Consider the following 24274-nt stretch of genomic DNA (forward strand, 5'->3'; position numbering starts at 1 on the left):
TTTCAAAACTGCTCAATGAGTTAAATGTGTCTTTGTAGTAAAAGACAAAACAGCTGTATCAGCATGCAAAGTCTGGGACTAACCAGTTAGCTGCATTTCTTAGGGAACTTGATTTATCCTAAGTCAGTCACTGTTCATTAGTATTCATCTCACAATGGCAGTGGGGAAAGAGGTTCTCCCTACACACTCTTCCTTCCCTCTGTCCTTTGAATTACCTTGAACAAGATTAAATACCTTAAGCATCATTAAATACAACACCATCAAAGGTAACAGATTGTTGCTATCCTCAAAGGATGCTTTTGTCCTCCAAAAAGAAGTTCTGTTGATGACTGATACGGTAGCACTCTGAAAAAGCTGCTGAAGGTATTATGCTGGATCTCATTGTTCTTAAATAACCCAACCATGCAGTTCTTCGTGTCCCTTTCTGCTGCTTTCTGTAGTGTACTGGCTTAGTGTAGGGTCTTGTGTCGCAGTGCTGTTACTCCTTCTTGCAGATAGTCTTTCTAGGTATAATCTGTAGGATGTATTTTTATAACATAGGCCATGTTCTTTACTTTGATTCCATTTGATATCTGTCTTGCTGTTTCATTTTAACATTAGTGGAATTGGTATTGTGCTACTTATCTGCAAAGGTGTAGTTATTTGAATGAGTTGGAACAGTATATTTTTCTGATCTTTTACTGTAGAGATGGTTTGCTTGAATCCTTTTGTAATTTCTAGAAGACTAAAAGCATGAATTTTTGTTACAAAACTCTCTTGTGTAGATTGCCTTTGATCAGTGTTGCACTAGTCCAAGGAAAAGCTGTTGGAGGGGGAGCAGAGCTTACCACAGCATGTGATTTCAGGTAAGATCCACAATTTGAGTAGCTGCCATGTTGGGTCAGTGATTTAATGACGGCACCTATGAAATGTGGGAAGCCTGAGGGTACCACTTTTACCTGAATTCCAAGGCACTTGGAACTGGGCTGTCAGCAGATTTCATGGGGGGCAGGGAGGGAAGTTTGGGTTTCCTGATAGTACAGAGGACAGATTATTTACTATCACGTTACACAGTTTGGATCACTGTGTCAAACAAGAGCAGTGACGAGCTTAGCAACTGACTGTGTCATAGACCAAGTGGGTTCAACTTCTCACCCCCAAGTGAGAGGTAGGAGGACCACTAAATTGTATATCCTCTTATGTTTCTCTGTGTGGCTGTCGTATGTGTATATGGTTGGACTCAATGATCTCAAAAGTCCTTTCCAACCATGAAGATTCTATGATTCTATAAGTAAACATAAATAAGTAAAACTCTCCATTAGTCTGGTACTTTGTGTTCTGGGTTTATTATTTGTAACAGAACTTTGTGCTGTACAGTTTCTGAAACAAGAGTTTGAGATGCAGACGAAGGCAAATGAGGTTCTGTCCCTGTTTTTTTTCCATACAGGTGCAGGGATTTGCAAGCATGAAACCACTAGTAAAAAACAGACGGCTTTAATTAAAGAGGTTGAATGCAGAACAGGAACTGGGAGAAACTAAAATAATAAAATGTCACTTTATTTAAACAGTTGCTAATGTGCAAACAGCCTACAGATGTAACAGGATAAGCACTGTGCACAGCCTCTCTGAAAATGAGGAGCTTTTAGTGCAATTTCTGTCTAAGAGAAGGAAATGCTCCCTTTAAGAGGGCCTCAGCTCTTGCAGTAGGAAAGGAATTGTCCAGAAGAAGCTGAAAGTACTTACATTCAAAAGTACTACTAAGCAAAGTAAACTAGAGCATTACACTGCTGTTCTAGTTATCAGGAACAGGCTTGATAGAGGAGATGGTATCTGCATTGGCTGAGATGCTTAGAAGCAATCTTCCTTTGCTTTGAGACTAGATGCCGCCAGATCTTTCTTCCTGTCTACACGGCAGCCGGTGAACTGCAACCTCAGCTCTGGCTATGGCTTCCGAGTACAGGCTGTATTATAAATGCCCAGTAAACATGCAGAGAGGTACCGGGTTTGACAGCAGCAGCGCTGACAGGAGAATGCACCTGGGAGACTTTCTGTATCTGTGAGTCCAGTGACAGAAAGTGAGTCCTGTTATACCTAAAGAGGAGTTTAGGGAATGTGAACATAATGAAATGGAAATCTTTTGGCTTTCTAAAATATGTACTCTCTACTTTTACTGCAGCTATGTTGTTTGACATACTGTGTAATTATAGTCATTGTCAAGTAGCTCTTATTTGCATGAATTGAGCAGCTGCAATTCCTCTGATGTGCTGCCATAATTTTCATAATAACTACAGCTGTTGATCCCTCTTCCATTACTTTCTAACACACCCATCCAGTGCAACTAAATCATAGCAATTCAGGAGCAGGAAATAGGACTTAATAACAACAACAAGAAAGAGAAACATACTCTGTGCTGCTATTGCTCCTGAACTGGAGAATTGTAATACTAAGGGAGAAAATCCGGGGTTTTTGGAGGACTATCAGTAGATATTAGCTGAACAGGTATTCTTTCCTGAGTCACTAGATGCCAAAAGAGGAAACTGAGAACAGAAATCGGAGCGGTTTGTTTTCTTCCTTGAATAAACTGTTTAGACATTTTATTTTATTAAGAACAAAATGAGTGACTTTTAGCTGCTTTTAATTCTAAATTTTCAAATCTACTTTATTTTTCACAGTTACCGTGTAAACTACCAAACTGCATGGTATTGGCCTGAAATATTTTCTTATTTTTATCTCTGCCAGTTTGTATTATGTTAACTATACTGATATTGTGGAAGGGATTCACTTAAACCAAAATGGCTTATGTCCCTTCTCTGAAATGTCCCCTGGCAGTATGATACACATCTCTACTAAAGTAGGGGTGTGGACAAATCCAATTTTAAAATAGCTGGGGTGATTTATGATATTATTGATGTATTCTTCCAGTGGCAGTTCTTGTGGCTAATTGTCTCTTACTCTGTTTTAAGCCATCTCATTTAAAATTGGATTAGGGAGGGCTTGCATGAACTCTGGCACGTTTATTGCTGACACAAAGGAAGTGATGAAAAGTGAAAGCATCTTGGGTCATTCCACCTTTGATCTGGAGGAAGAGGTCTTCTCAAAACATCTTCTTCAGTCTTAGCTGCTTTATGGATTGTTGCAGTATGACTCTCCATAACAGCAACATCCTTATAAAGATCATAAACACGATTGGAAAAAAAAAAAAAAATCATTGTCCAGACAAGTGCAAGGTAATTAAAATCTTTTCAGTTTTTTTCTGATATGAAAATTGGGAAGATAAGGCTCTGACACTGTAATTATTTATCTCAATTGTTTCTGTAAAACAGTAATGTAAAACCATGCAGGTATGAAACTTGTTTGGAGAGCTGAGCTTTTTGGTACAGTTTGAAGAAACCTAGACTTTTTCAGTGTGCCGTAGCCCATGAAGATGGCTCGTGGGTTCTGCTGCCAAATGTCAGTGTATGTTTTGGTTCCACATGACACTTCAGTGAAGTGCACAAATAACTGATGTTGGATTTGGTGATGCAATTTTACAAATAATTGCAATGAAGTACCTGTTCTGAGTTCCCTATACATAGAAACTTGAAGTGTATCTTGTACTTGCACAGTGCATGAAGTTAAGGAGAACTGATTTGTCAGGGTTGGTTAAGGAATTTGGACAGGAATTGTAGTGGGTTGTTGGGCAATAAGCTAACAGTTAGATATGAGGCAGAGACAGTTTGGTAATGAATCTATTAGTGCAATTAGTAGATCACAATAATCTCTGAGCACCGTAGGTGCAGAGTGCTACCAGCTGATAGCCAGAATAACTAACTTTGAACTATGAGCTGTCTTGTCTCCTATTTCACATTGGTGCCTTTGAGAAATCTCTCTGGGGCAGTGTCTGTGTAGGTCTTTTAGCACATCTACAACTTTGAAAATTTGGTCCTATATCACTTAGCGAATGGGCTTCCATTGTACTTGAGTGCTTCTGGAAAATATAGTCTCTTACCCTTTCCTGTCTAATGCTACTGCAGTCAAAATAGAGGTATGTCGCTGCCTTGTGATTCCAATTTAATAGATGGTGTCTCCAGGTAGAGGATGAGAATGCAACGATGGAAAGCTACCTATTTCTCTTACCATTGACCTCAAAACGGGCTCATGGGTAGAGGCATCAGTATTTTCCTTTTCATTTTTAGAAAATAAATGAATCAACTATAATTTCTTCAGTTGGAGTTGATGTTGCACAGTGAAATCACAAAGGGACAGTTTCATTATTCTTGTTAGTGCTGAGCAGTATCCCGCTTTGCTTAGAAAGCAAGCACCTCTTTAAATCGATGGTGCTTTTTACAGACTCCTGACCTGTATCTGTAGGAATGGCAGAATCAAGCATTTAACATGGGATGAAGCTTGTGCTAACAATACTGCATTTATCAAATTGGCCTCACTGTGTTTTAATTGGCTATTTTCTTTATTTTTGTGAAATATATAGGCATGTTTAGTTTTATGTTTTAAGGCGTTAGGCATGTTCCAAAAAATGCCTAATAAGAGATAAAATGAAATGTACTATTACTGAATAGCTTTTGGTGTGTATGTTCTTGTGATGACTTGTGTTTGTTTACTTTTACAAGCATGCGTTTAGCGCATTAAATGTAATTTATACAAAATGAAGGGAGCAGTAAATAATATAACCACTACATAGATGTAGGCCCGCTATGACCAGCTTTTCAGTTGTTGCCCCTTTAAAAAAGAGGGGGGGAGAAACTGTAAAGACGTTATTTTTCTACAGTAAGCTTTTCCAAAAATAGGTTTCAGAATGTCAGAGCACAAGACACGAACATCTCTGGAAATATTTTGCTGTATGCAAGGATTTTGGCTTTTAGTTTTATCAGGAGGAGCTTTTAGGTGCACAAGATGCTGCTGTTTGAAATAAGGGTGCCTCAGTACATAGTAGCTCTTTTCACTGGGCAGAGCATGATATGAATGTAACAGGATGGGATTCCCATATTCATGAGATCTTGCAAAGTCCAGGCTGACAAAACACTTGTCATTAGATGTGACTCCGTAACGTTGCTGCACATCATCAGGAAAAGAATCAGTAGCCGAATCTGAGAGTGGGTTCTCACAGCTTCAGGTGCTTGCTATATGCCACAGATAACTTTATTTTAACTATATTTTAATTATAAAATTTTCCTCTCTACTATATATATGTATGTATATATGTGTGTGTGTGTATATATACACACATGTGTATATATACATATATATACACACATGTGTATATATACATATATATACACATGTGTGTATAGTATATATACATAAATATATACACGTGTGTATATATATGTAAAACCTCCTTCATATCATTTGGCAATTTTAGAATTCTGTTGCGGTCATGCATCACTTCACATTTTTAGAGCCCTGGGAGGTTTGTTAGTACAATTTTCTGATGAATTTTCAGGGAGATGGATTATGGTTTTAAAAGTTTCACGCTGCCTGCCTTTAAGAAGGCTGCTCTTATTTTTGACATGGCACACTTGACATCTGGTTAAGTAATCGCAGCACTGCTAGAAATGGACTTGAGGGCTTGTGTTTTTGGGCTTGTATTTATGGACTCATATTGTTTTTTTCTTTATTACCAGTTTTCATTTGGGTTTGAATTTAATGTATTTACAATATTCCAGGCAGAGAATTTTTTACGTGGTCTACAATTCAAATTTACCACTGTTTGATTTAATTGGTAGTGTAAATAATGGCAACAAACCATGAATTTGAGTTGACGTTTTCTTTCTGAGATTGTATTTTTTTTAAGAATTTACTTAATTCCAAGTTGCTGTTTTTTTTTTTTTTTTTTTCTTTGGAAGACCAAACCATCTTGTCCTTATCCTGGGTGAATGAGGTTTTTGTTATCAGCATGTGTCTACATTTTAGACCGCTTCTACTATTCAATCTTACGTCCTTTCTGTTGAACAATCCTGACTGCAGCTGATTCTGTGCTTCACAGTAATAATAAACAGAGATAGCCCAGGTAATGGGAAGCTTAGGTAAGGCAGATTTTAGGGAATGCAGAGCTGGACCCATGCTGGTTCTCACTGAGACACTGGGCTGGTGGTACACTGCAGGGAAGCATTCAGGGTTCAAGGAGAAACCGTTTAGGAAGAGTACAAATGCACTGGAATTGTCCATTATGCTTGCATCTGTGAAGTGATTAATTCCCGGTTTAGATAAACTGCCTGCAGGTATGAGTTTGACGCTCCACTGCTGATCTTCACTACCAAAATAATCTTTTTAAAATACACGTATATAAGCAGATAGCTCCACAAGTTGGTTAATGTGAAGGCTGAGAAGAATTTCCCTGGGTTTTTGCAAATGTAAGCAGGTGTTGCTGTGTAGGTCTCAACCTACTTTCATTGTAAACGTTGCCTTCACAATTGCAACTTCCAGTCTCCCCCTTCACCCCCTGTTTCTTTTTTCCCCTCTAATCTAAAGCAACCCAGTGTCTTAGTGAAGACTTGGAGCCTTGCAGGCTCAACCTCTGTGTCCCTGTTCCTTACAAACTTACCCAAATTGTGTGGAACGACTGCAGACTGAACCTTGTTTGAGTCTTGGTGGCTTCAGCTTCCTACTTCTTCCTGGATTCTGGAGTTAATAAGAAATTAATTACTACTCAGCAGTCACAGTAAGAATAAATCAAATTATAAGTTCTTATATTAAATAAAGTCCTATTATGCTTAAACTGTTTATGTGTAAGAACTTCTACTGTATTCATAGTCTGTTACTAGGTGTTATCTTTCAGTTCTGTGTGCTGATGCACTCATAAACGCAAAGAAAATACGCAGACTGAGGAAAAAACAATAATATCAATTAGTGCAGGTGTGTGTGTGTGTGAGAGAAAGATTGTAAATAAAAAGAAAACAGGAAAAATTATACTTAACTGGTTCCCTGTCAATATAACTAATGTGCTGTATTAAAAAGTAGAGGTGAAGAAGCTAAATTACTGTTTTAATGTAGAATTGTAATGTTAAATTGTCTATCTCATTTATGCCTTTTTTGAGATATGTCATTGTGTTACATCCCTCCCCCCTCCAAAAGAAAAAAAAAAAGCTCTGAAATCATGTGTCATATCTGGAAAACTTAAAACTTAGGTCCCAGCTACTGTGATGATTTAAAAAAGAAGCCCACAACCCTCAGCATTTTTTGTTTGACATTATTAACCTGGTATACTGACAAAATGGCAGCATTTCATTATAACTTAATCACCAGTGATTTCAGATAAGTGTATGTTCTCTCTTTGCTTTAGTCAGAAATTGTTGTGTAGGATGTGCAAATGCAGCATCAGTAGCAGTGCACGCAGAGACAGATGAATTTCAAAGTGTGTCTTGTTACCCTAGGTCTTGCAAAAGCTTGTTAGTTACTGTGATGTTACGACGTATTTTAAATCCTTTAATGCTGCGGGTTGCAGAAATATGATATGTCAAATCCATCATAAAGTCTTAGAGCAGCTCGAACCTTGCATCTCTTAGGGCTGATGTCAAGAAATGCTGTTCCTTTCCAGTCAGCTGAGTTCAGGCAAGTGAGGTGATCTTTGCCTTTTTGACATTTTAGATGCCAAGCTCTGATGCTCCCCCTCCCCTTTCTGTATGAGCAGCTTAGATGTGCAAAGAGTATGACTGAAATGTTCCTGCTTTAAGAGACTCTTGAATTTGGTGCAGGAGGCTTGTTCTGTTTTCTTTGGTCTTGATAAACATCTATGATGGAAATACAGGTGTGGGAAACTGATGTTATAAACATGGGGTTGTACACTGCACGAATGTGTGCACATAATTTAAAAAATACAGTATTTTCAATTTGAAAACAAGCTCCATTGTACTTTTTTGATTTCTAGATGAATACTGCCATTCAGATTTGACAAAAAATTTCAATTATTGAACAACTTTACCTCCAAGTGGTCTTTTTTCATCGAAGAATTTGGTAAAATATCATTGGATCTTTTCTAATGGAAATTTTTGCTTTAGTCTAAAAGCTGTATCTGTTGTTGAAAATGCTTGCTTGAATGAAATCCAAATAGCTGTAGTTCCTTTTTTGGAAAGAAAGACTCATGTAACATTTTAGACTTCCAGCATGAGTAATTTTTATGTGAGCATTATTTTGGCGTTCACTTGCTTGTGTATTGAGACTTTGGCAGCCTGTACAGAATAGCTAAAACCTGCTTCATGAGTAAGACCTGAGCGCTATGTCAAGATGAAAACTACTCTGGAAATAATTGTAGGGTAACAGAGGTTGCAGTGTGCCTGTGCCTGGGACCCATTGACACCAGGGTAATAGATAAAAAGTCATTGCGGGGAATTAGAAGAGAGACAGAGTGTTAGTAAGACATTGGTCGTTAGCAGGGGAGGAGAAATGGAGTGGTACCCCGCGGATTGCTGTCGTACAACTGCAGGGACAAAGGAGGATCCAGGCACTACATTTTGAATGATGGGTCTTCAGTCCCACGTTATGGCTCTGGTGACTCATGCCATTTTCAGAGTTTATAGTACACACTTCAGGGGAATTAACAGCTCCGCGGTGTAACTAGCTGCTTTATTCTCTTGGTTCTGTGTGCTCTTAAATTGTGGTAGGAGCCTTGTGTGCATTCATAAGCCTCTGTAAAGCCATGCTGCTCCTTCCCCCTGTGTGCACAGGGCGTATTATCAAACAGATAATGGGGTAGCACCCATGGACTGGGGACTCTTTATTGCTAACTGTATAATTGTAAAAAGTCTATGTCTCTCCCACTTGGGAACGGCCTTTTAGTTTACATTTTTGGCTGGTTATTGGGTGTCTTCAACTTACTCGAGTGATCAGGCACCAGAGTGGGGATGAGGGAACGGTGTGTTGCTCACACAGCTTTCATGTCGCGTGGCAGCTTGCAAAGGGGCTGCACGATGCGTGTGTGCAGCACTCGCAGCCTTGTGTGACAGCTGTGGGGGGGGACTGCACGAGCCCTGCCCAGCCCTCTTCCCATCTCTGCAGCCCCCCTGCACAGTGCTGCCCACCTCCTGGGACCCCCAGCCCGCCATGGGGTGGGGGGGAATAGTACCCCAGGCTGTGGGAACCTCCTGTAAGCATCGAGTGTGGACCTCAAGAAGTATCAGCCTGGGAAACGGGGCAGATTTGCTTTGTGGTTTGACCAAATAATTTTCTTTCCTGACAGTTTATTGAAGAATGAACGAAAAAACCCAAAAAGGCTCATCTTACTTCCTTTAATACCGCTTGTGGAGTTTTAATCAGTCATGCTTTTTTGGGCCCCTATTTCTTGCCCTGTGATCTGTCATCTAATTCAATTTTTCATTCCTGCTACAGAAGAAGTCTTTTGGTAACTTCCAATATTCAGCTTCATTTATCCCTTTTAGAAGAAATGTAGCTTTTTATAGCATACTTTTCTCTCTCCAGCTTCAGTGAAGCCACAAGTGAGAAAGTGTCAAGCCGGAGGTAAAGCATTAGATTTTAAAACCCTAATCCAGCTCTGCTGGGCGAACCTCCATCTGTAGCCGACTTGTGGGAGATTCTGGTCCAGAAATGAGATTGGAAGAGCCGTCTGTAGGGATGGCAGCCAGTATGACAGCAAGTGTCACTTGCAGGAGACTTTTGGAGGGCCCTTGTTTTGTTTGAGGCTGCACCAATCCCCTTGCAGGGTGTTAGCAACAGCTTCTTGCCCTGTGTTTCTTTCTTTTCATAATCCCTCTTTCAAATTAACAGTCTGTCTTGGCCACTTCTTTTAGCCACTCTCCTTTGATCAGGGAAGTGCTTGAGAAATAAACCTTTTTTTCACTTCTCTGGTTGTTCTTATGCAATCATGTCTGGACCAGTTTTAGTCTGGGTCTTGCTGGGTCACAGAGTGCTCAGCCACTTTACTCCTGTTTTGCTGCTGATAGGCCTTTTTAAAATTTTTCTCAGTGCAGGCTTTGGTATTGATGAGATGCTGGTTTTTGGGGCATGCAGATTTCTGTATCTGCATGTTATAATTTAACTGCTGTTATCCATGGGATCGTTTTGTAGTAACAATATTATTTTTATGCTTCTTCCCTGGGGTGGCTCCCTTTGAAATTGGTAATCTTGCAGCCTCTTTCGGTTGACTCTCTTCCTTTTGGAGGCTTATCTTTCATCGAATATCCAAATGTTTGGGCAATAAGCAGTGGAGTTATCCACACCTTAAGCTCCTGTTTATTCTTGGGAGACCATATTTCTCCTAAAAACCCTTATGTCTATTGAGCAGCTTCTGCACTGATGTCCCTGTTTTCCATCTCTGCTTGAGTTTTTTGTTACCTCAAACTCTTCTCTTCTTACCACATCTTCCCTTTTTATGATCCAGGACTCCACTTTTCAGGATTTGAGCATCAACCAAATGTTTTGTGCCTTTACATGAAAATATGACTCTGTCATTCTTTTTTCTGCATTTCGTTTGACTCTGTGTGATGTGACAAAGCATGATAGAGTCACGTTATAAATGGTTATTTGAAGGTTTCCTTTGAAGAGTGCATCTCTCACTGTTTAGGTTCACCTGCTCCCCTCTGGGAAGTGGCCTGGGCTTTCCCAGCTAACCCAGGAGAATGTTAACTCTTGCTCAAGAAAATGCATCTGTAATTAGGGTCTATTTTTGGATTGGATTTTGACCCTGATTCTTAAGGCTCCATAAAATGCATTGGAAAATCTGACTGGAGGGCAGAAAATAAGGTGGTAAAGGCTACGTGCTAGGGAGACTTGAGATATTTTCCCCTAGGCTACTTTATGTAAACCTTGATTGTTAGCTTTTGTTGTGAGTGGGGGGGAAAATGGAGGCACTGAGTGTTGCAAAATAATTCAGTAACTATAAATAAAATTCCATATAATCTGTAAGGCAATCTGAAAAGAGCTGTGAGAAAAGAGAGCTCTCGTGTTGGTGAGATTTCTTAGGCTGGCATCAAGCCTACTCCTTTGACATCGAGTTTTAGAGCGTGTCTAGAACACTCTGTACTTGGGAGGCTAGATAGGATTTTTTTATTTTGGTTCATTTGGGTATCATTTTAATTTATTTAAACCTCAAGTAAAGAAAGTGTCTTGTCTTGTTTTAATCACTGAAAGGATTTGAAATGACTGACTTTCTGGTGGGTTATTATAAAATAGCAGCTGGACCTACTTTTTTCCGTTGCATTCCTGTAGTAAAGGTTAGATTAAAGCTCGTAAACAGGAGAGATTGTTAACAGTAATGTGCACAGTCTTCTCTTATCCCGCTGAAATTTGGGATTGCAGAGCTGCTTTGTGCAATTGTATACAAGATACGCACAAGGGACGTGGTTTCCCCAAACTCTCTTAAACCATTTTGTCTTCATTTTTACATTCTTTAGTGGTTACCATTTAGGCATCTGTCAAGTGAATATTTGTGACTAAAGGATTCTCAGAAAGAGCAAAATTTAGGGGGTTGTTTTTATGATGCCAGTCTGCATGGACTATCACCAAAAGCATGTAGGACAAATCCTTAGTTTTATCAGTTTTACAGTATTTTCACTTTGAAAATCTCATTTCATGTTGCCAGAGCTCTGAAGCAGCAATTTCTGTAATGTCTAGTGATCTTATTCTTTCTCTGCATGGGGCAGAAACATGAGAAGCTCTCCATGAGAGAGAAGATGCGGGAGAGGAGCAGGGGGAATTAATACTAGCAAGCTGTGCTGGGAAAGCACAGAGCAGTCGTGGCTGGCCGATATTCACTGCATTGTTATAGTTTGAAAATCTGCTAAATATAATTAGCAAGGAGTTATTTATTAAATGTATAATCGAGGCTTTTTGATCCTTCAAAACCTATCCAATTAATCAAGCGTGATTGAAAGGTAAGTGAAATTATGACTGACTATTCTCAGGATGAATCCACTTGTTAATATTTTTGGAGGATTAGGTGGGTTTTTTTTTTTTAAAAAGATAGCTGAATTTCAGAAAAATCTTTAGCTGTTTTGTCTAGATAATCCCTTTACAGGGTACCTGGGTAATTATTTGATGGTGTAGTGATAAAGAGACTGACAAGACACTGCACTGGATAGGCAGGAACAGATTAATTAGTCCCAACTTGCTTTTTGGAGGAGACTGTCTTATTCTTGAGGGTCTAATTCTAACAGCATCTGTCATGAAAATTGAAGTAAGGACTAGAAACTGCTCATCAGCAGCATTGCTGACTAGCTAAATTATTTTAGTGTAGTACTGCATATTTCTTCTGCAGAATATCCTTCCCACAGTACCTTGCTGCTTCAAAATTCATTTTTTATTGTAAAAATGACTGGTTAATGCAGTTGTTTTAAGATGAGTTTCTGTAAAAACCATGGAAGGCTTTTGTGTTGTAATATTGAACAAGGTTAGAACTGTTTTTCTTTAGTTAAAAATAAAAGCCTGTACACTCAGCAATTAAATACTGATGAAAGTATTCCTAGCATTTCCAGTAAGATTTATGGTCCTAAGAATGTTTTGAGAGACTAAATACTTATACAAGACAAGTTGTCACTATTAGAACACAATGTTGTCATGTGGTTAAACTATCAGTATTTAGGTTTCCAGGTGAGGTCTCTGCAGGCGTGAACTGTAGCCTTAACTTTAGTAAGTACTTTTAATTTTGGGCTTTCTGTGGCTTTGTGAAGATGTCAAGGCAGTGGTTTGTATTTAGGCCTTGTATTCAAGGCTATACTCAGAAATTCCTTTTGTTGTGAAAAAGATTCTAGAGAAGGTAGGGATGGCAGCAAATTGCCAAGGAGCATTCTTATATGAGGCCTCAAGAATTTTTATCGTAATGCTAAGGAAGTTCTGTAGTTTCTTACGTGTGCGTTAACACCTGCCTGTGCGTGGTGGGAGGGATAGGTTTTAGATGTATTAAATGGGAAAGGTACATGATTCCTGGTGTATCTTTCTGACTATAAGATTTGGAAGGCAGATATCAGAGGTGGATTGAGTGCTAGGTACCATGTTAAAACTTGCAAGGCCACCTGCCATGTTAAAGCAAACGGGGAGGAGGCAGCTAGCCTGGAGGTTTCCAAACAGCAGTGTGTGCTACATGAACTGTTCAAGACAGTGTGCAGTTGCAACAGTGCTTGACTACTTGTGGGGTGGTCCTTTCCCAAGCTTCAGGCTAACAGCACCTGGAGTCCCAATTAATTGCTCCTTACAGTCCAGCTTGCAGGGCTGCCATTTGCCAGGGCAAGATCCTGGTGCCCCTGCCTACATCAAGGAACTGAAGCTCCAGAACTGGCTGGCCGCATTTGCAGTGAAGGGGCTGGAGGTATCAGAGGAGACCACCAGGACTTGGGGTTTTGGGCAGGACAGGTGCTCCCAGCATGTGCTGCAGACACTGCTCATAGGTTTGCTCAGCCCTTTTGTTGTTGTGGGAAGATGGGAAGAGCTTTATCCTGCCGTTGGCTGAAGACCCTTTTGCACACTTGCATCTTGTCAGGCACAGATGGACCTGGATTTTCATGTGCCATGAAGGGACAGTATGGGAGATCCCACAGTCAGATCCTATAGTTGTACTGAACTCTAGATGCCTATGGCAATGCTTTTGCCTCCAATCAAAGATTCAAGGTGACTTTTTTTTTCTTTTTTCCGCAAAGCCAGAGATGTAGAATGCTGCCTAGAAGATATTACTTGATTTATGTGGTGCACTGTGCCAACCTGAAATAAAGGGCTTCTGTGTAATCTCAAATCAGGGATTTTGTTGTACAGATAAAGGAACAGGTAGTTTAGTTCTTACTCTGATGCTACAAATTCAAGAATCGCAACTCTCCCTTGCTTTGTTTTAACTTACTGTAACACTGTAGTTGACTAAAACCATCACATCTACTGCATGTGTTCAGTAGCACTTTGTGTGTAAGAGCTGCACTTTTTTTTTTTTTCCTTTGGGGGCAGGGGGACACGGGTTGCATGCATCAGCAAGAGGAGGAGATCAGGTTACAGATACTACCTGTGTAACTCTCTATCTGTTGCCTGAGTCGCAGTCACTTGCTGCAAGAATCCACTACCAATAGGTAGTGGGTGTCAGGAGGATGGGGCCAGGCTCTTTTCAGTGGTGCCCGGCAACAGGACAAGAGGTAACGGGCACAAACTTGAACACAAGAAGTTCCACCTAAACATGAGGAGGAACTTCTTTACTTTGAGGGTGGCAGAGCACTGGAACAGTCTGCCCAGAGAGGTGGTGGAGTCTCTCTCTGAAGAGATTCAAAACCCACCTGGACGCGTTCCTGTGCAACCTGCTGTAGGTGACCCTGCTCTGGCAGGGGGGTTGGACTAGATGATCTCCAGAGGTCCCTTCCAACCCCTACCATTCTCTGTGATTCTGTGTAATACTGGGATCTCCTGTGCCCCTTGGGATGCTGAAGAAGTGTAAGGAAGATGAAGTGAGACTATGAGGTCCAACGTGCAGGTGAAGTGATGGGACAGGGACTGTATTGTGAGTGTTGTGAAGGTGCAGTAGGAGAACAGGGAAGAGTTGGACAACGGATTCCAGCTTTGTTGCTCACTGAAGGTCCAGCGTGTATTTGAGAGCTGCTGCTGCTGCGGTGGATGGTCCTGGTAGCATTTGCCAGGCAAAGTTACAAAATCCTGAACTAGTCACACCTGAGCTTTTGTCACTTGCAAGCAAGGTCATCAAATTTTCATGCCCACCTGGCAAAACAAGTTCCATTTGCATGATAAACACCATCCACAGATAATGTCATATGTCACCTCTAACAAATTCTTGAGCTTGCATTCCCCAGCAGTGTGTATTTGAAAAACCTGGTTTTGCCACATGTCAGCATAGCATGGCTGTTACTTAATTTAATAAGAGTTAATTAAGCTGATGTCATATTGATTAATGTATTAGAAAAACATGCACGTTTGGGAAAGTGTATGACTGGATTGTACATGAACTTTGTTCTTCTGTTGTTTGCTGGTTAAAACAAATGTTTGGCCCTTGATAGCCTTTTTTCTGTTACCATTTTCCTGGTAGTTTTCTTTTTTCTTTAATGTCTGTCTTTTCCTGTGCTTAAAATAGTTGCACGTGTGGTTTGGATGGTTTTGAAAACCTTTGATATCAATGCTGTATTCTTGCTGTCTTCACTGAGTGATGACAGTCGTCCAAAATGCACATGTGGCTGACCATGGCCATAGCTTTTCATGTGTCTGCATGTCTTGCAACTATGTTTTGCAAAAAAGTCTAGTTGTATTTGAAAACTTATTATTTCCGGTTCTGTAACTCTTGCTTTACAGCATGTTAAAATTATGGTTGTCTTTTAATTGTGTTGCAAGGCCTTTCACTCTGTCTTTGGAGAATTTTCCACTTTGTTTTGTTTCAATCACCTCATAGATAGGTGTTACCAAAATTTATAAAAGGCAGCAGATTTGATGGGGGAACTTACCATGACCCAAAGGCATAAACTTTGCTTATCACTTATGTTGATTGGTGGTTTGAGAGCAGGAGACCAGAGTATTTGTGGGGAAGATGACTTACCTCCTGCAGTTCTGGCTGCCCTCTCTCGGTATAACCGTAGCTGAGAGCCAGGTGCTGCAGCACGGCGTGATGCCGGCTGCCTCTCCCCATGGTGTGCCAGTCTCACGCCAGCTAGGAGGAGAGGATCGGAAGTCAGGAGCTGTGTCCTTACGTGACACTGGGAGTCAAACAGGGATGGGAACAAAATCAGGTTGTCAGGTTGCTGACAACACATTTAATGTTTCAGGCATCCTTTTTTACATCGTGGATTTCAGAAACATAGTGGTAGGAGCTCTTAAAATGCAGAAAATTGAGCATGGTGTTTGTCCCTCCCTAGTAAACTCCATTAGTGCCCTTGCCTTGTCAGAATGCTGAATAAAATTCAAACCCTGAAGTCCAGGAAATGATGATGTAAGGGCCAGCACAAACCTTAATATAATCTTAATTAATTCTGCCCAAGGAACTGATTATACCTGTTGGAACAGTTCAGTAATGGGAGTACTATAAAAGGCAGGGATGAAAAACTGAGAAATACATTCTTGTTTGCATTTTCAGCTTTCATTGTATCTACTCCAGCTTCAAGTATCTGGGAAATTTGTTAGCGAAGGAAAGCATAGCTGTTAGCTCACAGCAAGTGTCGCCTTTGAGGAAGCAAGTGTACCTGTTTAAGGATGGGATTTGTTAGGTTGCAGTGTTAATGGCAAACAAGCTTTTCTTTTCACGTGCGTTGCCGGTGATGTGATGCGATGTGACAGTGGGCACAATGAGATGTCACGGAGTGAAGGAATCCTCTGATCAAAGGTGGAGGGTTTGTAACATTTAGTGCTTCTGAGAACTTTTTAAAATGTACAGCAGGAGCATTTGCTGTAGCTCTTGTTTGCTTTAGATGACTAACCCAAAATTGGATGTGGCCCATGGTGCCTGTGCTTTCTTCCTAGGGGTGTTGTATTGCTTGTAATATAGAAATATAACGTTCCTAAAGAAGGTTTCAGCTGCACTTTGGTGCTTCTATTACCTTAACCTGTTTCCCATTTAAGTTATGACGATTTTGCTACCCTTCACATTTCTGAAGGATGTTTCTTTGCTTGCAAGGTCTTCAGTTACTTTGTACATGAATTACATTTAACAAACATTTTTTTCACTACTGTCGTGCAACAGATTTTCTCCTTTTTTTTTAGGGCGGGGGAGGCATGTGTCCAGGAGCCTCGTGGTGTGACCTTCCCCTGGGATACAGGAGACCCAGATTTTAATTCCCTTGACCTGGAAGACAAGAACAGGCACATTGAGTCAAGTCAGGGTTCATTTTGTATTCATCTCTGTCTCAGGCAGGGCCAGTACTTGAGTGAATAAGGTATAAACAGTTTAGGAACAGAGTAGTACTTCTGTCTTTTCAGCTTTTTGATGTCTGCCTCTTTGTGTTTAGTAATGCTTGATGTACTTTTGTTACATAAATTCATCTAATGGGGGATCAGATCTATCATGTCCAGAAGGTAGGCTCAATTCCTTTCATAAAATAAAAAGGGAAATATTTATGCAAGGGTGCAGCTGGTGATGTTCAGAGGCTGATCCCAGGCTAGCTTGGCAGAGGCATACGCCGTTGCAAATCTGAGCTCAGGTCTCCATTGCTTTGGGCCTGGGGACTGGCAGTGAGTGGGGTACCTAACAGAGAGTGTGATGGGTCATTTCTGTAAGAAATGGCGTGACTTCAGGAGAAGATTCATAGTTGAAAAGTCTGAAAAAACACAGATTATTTTTTTTAAGCCTGAGGGCAGTCCGGGACTACCTTTACACGTTCTACTGACCACCACTTATTTTAGTATTTTTCTGAGAAGCATGTTCAAAGGAGTACTGTAGGGAGGGGTGAATCTCAGTGAGATCCGGGAAGGTGCAGCCTCATGGTCTCTCCATGGATTTAGCTGTCAAGCGTTTATTTTCCTTTCATCATGTTTGGTTCCATTTTCTCAGAGAGAGGTGAAAACTGTGCAGGGTAACAGAGCTTTTCCCATATACTAAGTGCTTTCAGCTTTTTCTTGTTGGCGCTCATGGATTGGCAGTGCTTCTAATGTAAAATTTGACTTCCTGTGCAAACTTCAGAGTGCATTGACCCAACTTCCCAGATAAGTCCACATGCTGCCCACAGGACACTCACTGAAATGCCTGCTCTTTAAGGCCTGAACCCAGGTGCCTGGGACAGACTCAGATTCAACAAACACAACATCGTCCTTACTGCCCTGTGGTGGCTGTCTTATGAGACTGCCTACAGCTAATCTAGCATCAGATATCTACCTGCCTATGACCACTTTTTTTTTTTTTAATGCTTCATGTTGCTCAGTGCAGCTAGAATTAAACCCTTAATAATGTTTTCATTATTGTGTTCCCAGTGGGACACTGGGTGTCAGCACATTGCAAAGTACGCTGAGCCAGTGAAGGAGTTTTGGAACACTTGCGGACTCTTCCTTGTGGAGAGGAGAGACCTGAGCTCCCTGGGATTTGCTGGGTTTGGGAAGCAGTTGCTAGTGTTAGCTAAAAGCCTCTCCTCCCCTGCAATACTCTGCTTTCTTCCTTTTGTCACACGACCTTCCTCCGCTATCTCTACAAAAAGGCTTTCATGCAATCTGGCATGTCAGCTGTTGCCTTTGTGCATTGTGTTGGGTCTGGGATAAAGCGTAAGCTCTTCAGCCCCGGTGCTTTATAGTACAGCATGAATGCTGATGGTGCTCTGGTTAAGAAAAAAGCAACCAAGCAAACTTACAATTAACAATAACTAAGCAGATTTGGGAACAGTGAGTTCCTAGAAGTAGTTGCATTTTTAAAGGTTTTCCTTTTCTTTCCCCTTTTAAAGCTGTTCACCTTGGTATTTTCATTATGGAAAACTGCATTGTTAGGCAACAGGCTTGTGTGTAGATCTTAGTATTACATGATTTATCTTCGGAAAGCCAATTAGTGCTTGAAGTAGAAGCTAATCTACTTCACAAGTGTAATTTACATGCCTTGTCTTATAAGCAGCAGCAAACAACCCCACTGCAGAACATAGTCTTAAGGAAGAGGAAGTACCGGTCTGTTTCTGTACATCTTTTCTGTATGTTTCTATTTCTAGAGGCTTTTTCCACTAACCTGATGTGTGTCAGTGTGAACACTGTGCAGAGAGAGTACAATCCGCTGCAGCAGAGCTCCTCCAGGGAGGTAGCTTAATCAGCCCTAGGGTGAGTTCTTAAATAAGGGAGGTGACAGACTGTAGAAAAGAAGCAAAGATGTGAAATCTTTGAACAGAGGAATGTGACTTTACCTTCTGGAGGGGAGCAATTCTATTACACACTGTAAGGCATAAATAGAAAGCAATTCTATTACGTGTTGGGAGCCAGAAGTCAAGCATCCATCCTGACTTCCCTTGCTGTAGTGAGCGGTTAAAAATCAAACTCACGTGGACCCTCTAAAGTATGGAACAAACAAAATACCAACTATGCTATAATTAAGCACCAGGGTGCTGGCAGAACCTCCCCAGCACAGATCAGCACCAAGACCACGATTCACCCTCTTGGGAAATATGTTTTGTGCGTTAGTTTGCTTGGGTTTTACCCCAAACCCTGTTGCTTCAGGGATGAATTAGCAAGGCAGTTCTGGCACTGTCAATAAGCGTAATGTGCCCTCCATCTTTGCAATTCTGTTTTCAAACACTTTTTAGAACTGATTTCTGGCTACAGGTGTCAGTGTGGGCACTAAGCATCTTTACTTGTGGCAGCCTACGTCTCTCCTTTTGAGAAGGTCCAAAAGATGCAGGTAAGGCACGAGGCGATGCAAAAATTAAGATACTGCAGCTCTGGCTGTAATCAGCGTGCTGTCAAGTTGTATCAGCCTTTGGAAGCAGAGGGGAGGAGAAAATAGAAAATTGAGTGCGAGCGAGCTGAATACGGACATCGATGCACAGATTGACCTCAGCGTGTTTGTTCTTCATTGACAGGTTGATGACGCCTGGGAGTGAAATTCGATTTGTCCATAAGCACATGGGTCTGGTGCCAGGCTGGGGAGGAGCTGCCCGGCTGGTGCGGATTGTCGGCAGCGGGGCTGCCCTCCGGCTGCTGAGCGGGGCTGCCAGGGTGGACCCCGAGAGAGCTCTGCGCCTCGGGCTCTCGGAGGAGACATTGGCGTCTTCAGATGAAACCGGAGCATTAGAAGAAGCCCGCGCCTGGCTGAGCCAGTACACAGAGGGTCCAGCCAGCGTGATTCGGGCTGTGAAAAAGGTGGTGACAGCGGGAAGAGAGCTACCACTGGAAGCTGCCCTAAGGACGGAGAAGGATATTTTCGGAACTGTATGGGGTGGGCCTGCCAATTTGCAGGCATTGGTTAGAAGACCAAAACATAAATGACAGTCAATGCATAAGAAATGTTCTTGACCTTTTCGCAAACAAAGCTTTCACTAAAGCAGGTATTAAACGGAATCATTTGAGGACTTGTTCATTTAAACTGGCATTAACATTCCTGTCATTCACGTCAGGCAGACATATTTGGTGTGCAACAACAGAGAAATCCCCGGCAGATTCTTTACTGTCCTAATCACCAACCGAATGGAGATTAGTCAAATTAGTATGTAAAGGTAAATACTGTGCTGAGAATAGAACTATAATTCTTTTGGAATGAGCCTGAAGATTACTTTCTTTGGAGTTTTGTTTTTCTGGCTGGTATGGAAATGAATTGCTTGAAAGATGTGAGGTTTATTTATTTGCAGGTGCATCTAAGGCTGCAAAATATGAGTTCCCCAGCATGAGACCGGTGTCTTTAAGCAGCTTGGAAGGGATGATAACTGATGAGATGATAGTTTTTATTTTTTCATCTTCAGTCAGTTCTTTATATAATTGCTGAGAAAGTATCTAAGGGTACTTCAATTTTAATGATGATTTTTACAGGAGAAACTCTAACTCACTGAGGAGCTTATAGCCCTCGGTCACTGACACCAGTTCAGGTCTTTAAATGCATTTAGGTGTCTCCTCACTGCTTGAGGAACCAACTACTTACACATCTGCACATTCCTGCAGCCTGGACCAGTGCTGCTGAGCACATGGCAGAGCTGCTGACCCGATTCTTTACATAGAATCTAGTTGAAACCTCGAAAGGTTGTGATGTATCATGCCCCGACATGGGATGTCCTTGACTGACTGGGTGGTCTGAGTACTTCAGCATGCTGGAGAGAACCTGGGTGTGGATTTGTCTATGTCTTACTTCAGAGTATTTTTACCGGTAGGGTGTATTTGGGCTGACCAGAAGATTTGGAACTTGGTCTCCACTTCAAGCCGGTGAAGCTGCAAGTAATTAGATAACTCAATGGGGACAGTTTTTCCCTTTAGAAATTAGAAACTGTCACCAAGTCCCTGCTTTGGCAGATGATTCTTAAAACAAAACATCTGTGAGAGCAAAACCACACAGGTGTATCCATAATGGGGATTGAGTGCACCCTCAGTAGGTTTGCAGATGACACCAAACTAGGTGGGAGTGTTGATCTGCTTGAGGGTAGGAAGGCTCTACAGAGGGACCTGGACAGGCTGGATCGATGGGCCAAGGCCAGCTGTATGAAGTTTAATAAGGGCAAGTGCCGGGTCCTGCATTTTGGTCACAACAACCCCATGCAGCACTACAGGATTGGGTAAGAGTGGCTGGAAAGCTGCCTGGCAGAAAAGGACCTGGGGGTGCTGGTGGGCGGCCAGCTTAACATGAGCCAGCAGTGTGCCCAGGTGGCCAAGAAGGCCAACAGCATTCTGGCTTGTATCAGGAATACTGTGGCCAGCAGGAGCAGGGAAGTGATCGTGCCTCTGTACTCGGCACTGGTGAGGCCTCACCTCGAGTGCTGTGTTCAGTTCTGGGCTCTGCTGTATAAGAGGGACATTGAAGTGCTGGAGCGTGTCCAGAGGAGAGCTACCAGGCTGGTGAGGGGTCTGGAGACCAGGTCATATGAGGGGAGGCTGAGGGAGCTGGGCATGTTTAGCTTGGAGAAGAGGAGGCTGAGGGGAGACCTCATTGCCCTCTACAACTACCTGAAAGGAGGTTGGAGAGAGGTGGGTGTTGGCCTCTTCTCCCAGGTGAATAACGACAGGACCAGAGGAAATGGTCTGAAGTTGCGGCAGGGGAGATTTAGATTAGATATTAGGAAGAATTACTTTACTGAAAGAGTGGTCAGGCACTGGAACAGCCTGCCCAGGGAGGTGGTTGAGTCACCATTCCTAGAAGTGTTTAAGAAACGTCTAGAGGTGGCACTTCAGGGCATGCTCTAGTGGCAGAGATTGTAGGTTGTTTGGTTGAACTCGATGATTTTAAGGGTCCTTTCCAACCATGAAGATTCTGTGATGACTGAGAGTTTCCTGTACTGTTGGTTAGGATGCGCTTGTCTCTAAATCCAGCAGGGGCTGAGATCTGAGCCCAGGAACGAAGTACTCCAGGGGAGCCTGTTAAGGTGGAACCTGGACTAGATGGCATTGACATGCATTCTTGCTCTGATCAGGCATAACTAACTCTAGATACATGCAACAAGCTTCCTTTAGGGAAAAGGAGGCGATTCCTTGGGTGGAAATCCATGTTACCATTTCTACAGTGTGGCAGGATTATGGATTTTTAGACAGCAAGGTAACTGTACATATGTTTGAGGAACTTGGGACAAATCAATGATGGGAATTAGGTCTGGATTGCCTGTTAAGATCCTGTAGCTTTTGAGCAGATGCTGTGCTCTGCTGGGGATGTTTTACTATATGGCTTTCACGGCGGGGAGTGTGTATAGCCTGAAGCAACCAAAAGAAGTGCTGAAGAAAAGGGTATGTTTTGAGCTGGCACCTCAGGGAGGATAAGGAACTTACTCTGCCTCTGCCTTCACACCTGAAGCTACTGCTAGAGGAAGATGTCAAACCTCTCTTAACCTCCCCCCCCCCCCCAAAAAAAAAAGAAAAGAAGTTCAATTTTTACTTCCAAGTTAAAGAAGAGACAGGAATGGGAACATGGGGAAAGTGTTCTGGTTTGCGCCTCTTTCCCCGCCATGCACCCATTTTTTTTTATCCAGTAGCTCAGCTGCTAGTGCCCTGTGTGGCTATATTCTTTCCCGTGCTCTAAAGGACTTCAAACCCATTACTTCTGAAATATGAATGTTTTAATATAGTCAGGCCGTACTTGACTGTTTAGTAATGAGGCTGTTCTGCTTTTCATGAAGTTCCTCAAGGCTTGTGAGGGATTCCAGACTGCCAACATCACTGAATCTTCAGAGCACGCTCCCGTCCATACTCCTCCAACTTTTTGAAGCAATAGCACATCACGTTGTCGTGAGTCAAAAAGTTAGTGCTTTAAAGGGTAACTGGTTATGTCTTTGCTGTAAGAAGAATAAACTTGCCATTACTAATACTGTGATTATGTTTTTAAAATGGGTATGAAAATTGCTTAGAACGTGAGCAAGCCCCTTGAATCATTTTTGATCTTTCAGGTGCCAGGCTGTAAGGCTCATTAGTGTATTCTCTGCACTGGGTGATAAAAATTTGAAAGGGAGGAAATAGCAGCAGAAAAGCAGAATCTGTTTTACTTGCACGTTTTGAACTAGACCTGTGCTGCCAGTAAGTGAAACTCTGTACCTACATCTATTAGGGGCCTCTTTCTATTTTCATTTGTAGACAATGAGCTTACTTCTCACTTCAGCAAATGCATTTCCCCAGCCATCCTCTCCAATTTGTATGAAGGGCCAACGTTTGCTTCTAAGAATGGGACAAATAATTAACTAGTCCTGAGTAAGACACTTTCAGAAAAGGTTACAGAAACTCATTTTGTCCTCTGGTCTGTTGGAATCACAAATATACCAAACATAGCTGCAGGAGATTCTGAAGGTAATTGCAGCTGTTTGTTTTGATCAAGGATTTTATGAGCAGCTTAATACCATATTTCCTGGTTTCTCTTCTGTTTTAAAAACAAATACAGTCCTTCGTATGAAAACCAGCCCCACTAAATTACCGTGAGTGCTAGCACGAGAGCTCCAGACTGAGTGAGATGAAATGGAATCCCATTTTACCAATTTCAAACCTAAATGTTTTATTTCATAGAATACATGCTTATCATCTTCAAGTGACAAATATCTGTAACCAGCAGCTGATAAGCATTTATATTTTCTTTACAATTATTTAAGACTACACGCTTCATCTCAGTTTTTGTTCCCTGTCAGAAACGGCCTAAAAAAACCCAAGTGCTAAATGCACAAAATAAATTAGAAACCTGTGTTCAAAATTGATACTCCCAGTCTCCTAATTACATGGAGTGCTAGCTTTTGTATTTCCTAGGGGCTAGATTTCCTATTATATTGTGAAATACCCATCCTGTTCCCTTGCCTCTGCATCGTGGGACAGCCTGCGTGCTTAATGGGGGTGTGGATTCTGTCCCAAGCGTTTAAAGGGTTGATGCTGGATATCGCTTTTAGCATTACAGATACTTTATCATATTTGCTGCTGACAGAAATATACTTACCAAATGGGCACCCTGGGTAAGCTAGGTGTTCTTTGCTGAATGCTTGATGCACTATGTGATTTTTTTTTTTATGATGACATAGAATTCCTATATCTGTGGTTATCTGTTCTCCTGGAAATGAAGAGATGCGGTAGATTTTATAGGATTTTAATTTGCTTTTTCCTTTCCATTCTGCTCCACTGTGCATTTCTCTAGCTATGCTGTACAAGTTTAAAATCACTTAATGCATGGAGTTCCAGAAAACCACATAATGCAGTGTGGCCCTGGCTTAGCTAAAATTGACACGTCTCCTGCTGAAAGCAATGGTGTAAATACAAGATAGCAATTACCGGTTACTACTTTTTCCTGGCTTGATCGGGGGAGTGCATATGCCACTCTAATGCT

At 41.6% G+C, this 24274-nt stretch overlaps 1 protein-coding gene across 4 annotated transcripts in view; it reads left to right on the forward strand.

The window, feature by feature from the left end:
• The window catches only part of ECHDC1 (ethylmalonyl-CoA decarboxylase 1), a 41066-nt gene extending 18746 nt beyond the window's left edge, over positions 1-22320 (forward strand). For all 4 annotated transcript variants that reach the window (XM_054196009.1, XM_054196011.1, XM_054196012.1 and 1 more), the window contains exons 5-6: positions 765-845; positions 19374-22320. In XM_054196009.1, the coding sequence (XP_054051984.1) occupies positions 765-845; positions 19374-19779 (487 nt within the window). In that variant the 3' untranslated portion in view covers positions 19780-22320. The remainder of the gene's footprint in view (positions 1-764; positions 846-19373) is intronic.
• The last annotated feature ends 1954 nt before the right edge of the window (positions 22321-24274 follow it).

The sequence above is a fragment of the Rissa tridactyla genome, chromosome 3, assembly GCF_028500815.1.
Source record: "Rissa tridactyla isolate bRisTri1 chromosome 3, bRisTri1.patW.cur.20221130, whole genome shotgun sequence".
NCBI lineage: Eukaryota > Metazoa > Chordata > Aves > Charadriiformes > Laridae > Rissa > Rissa tridactyla.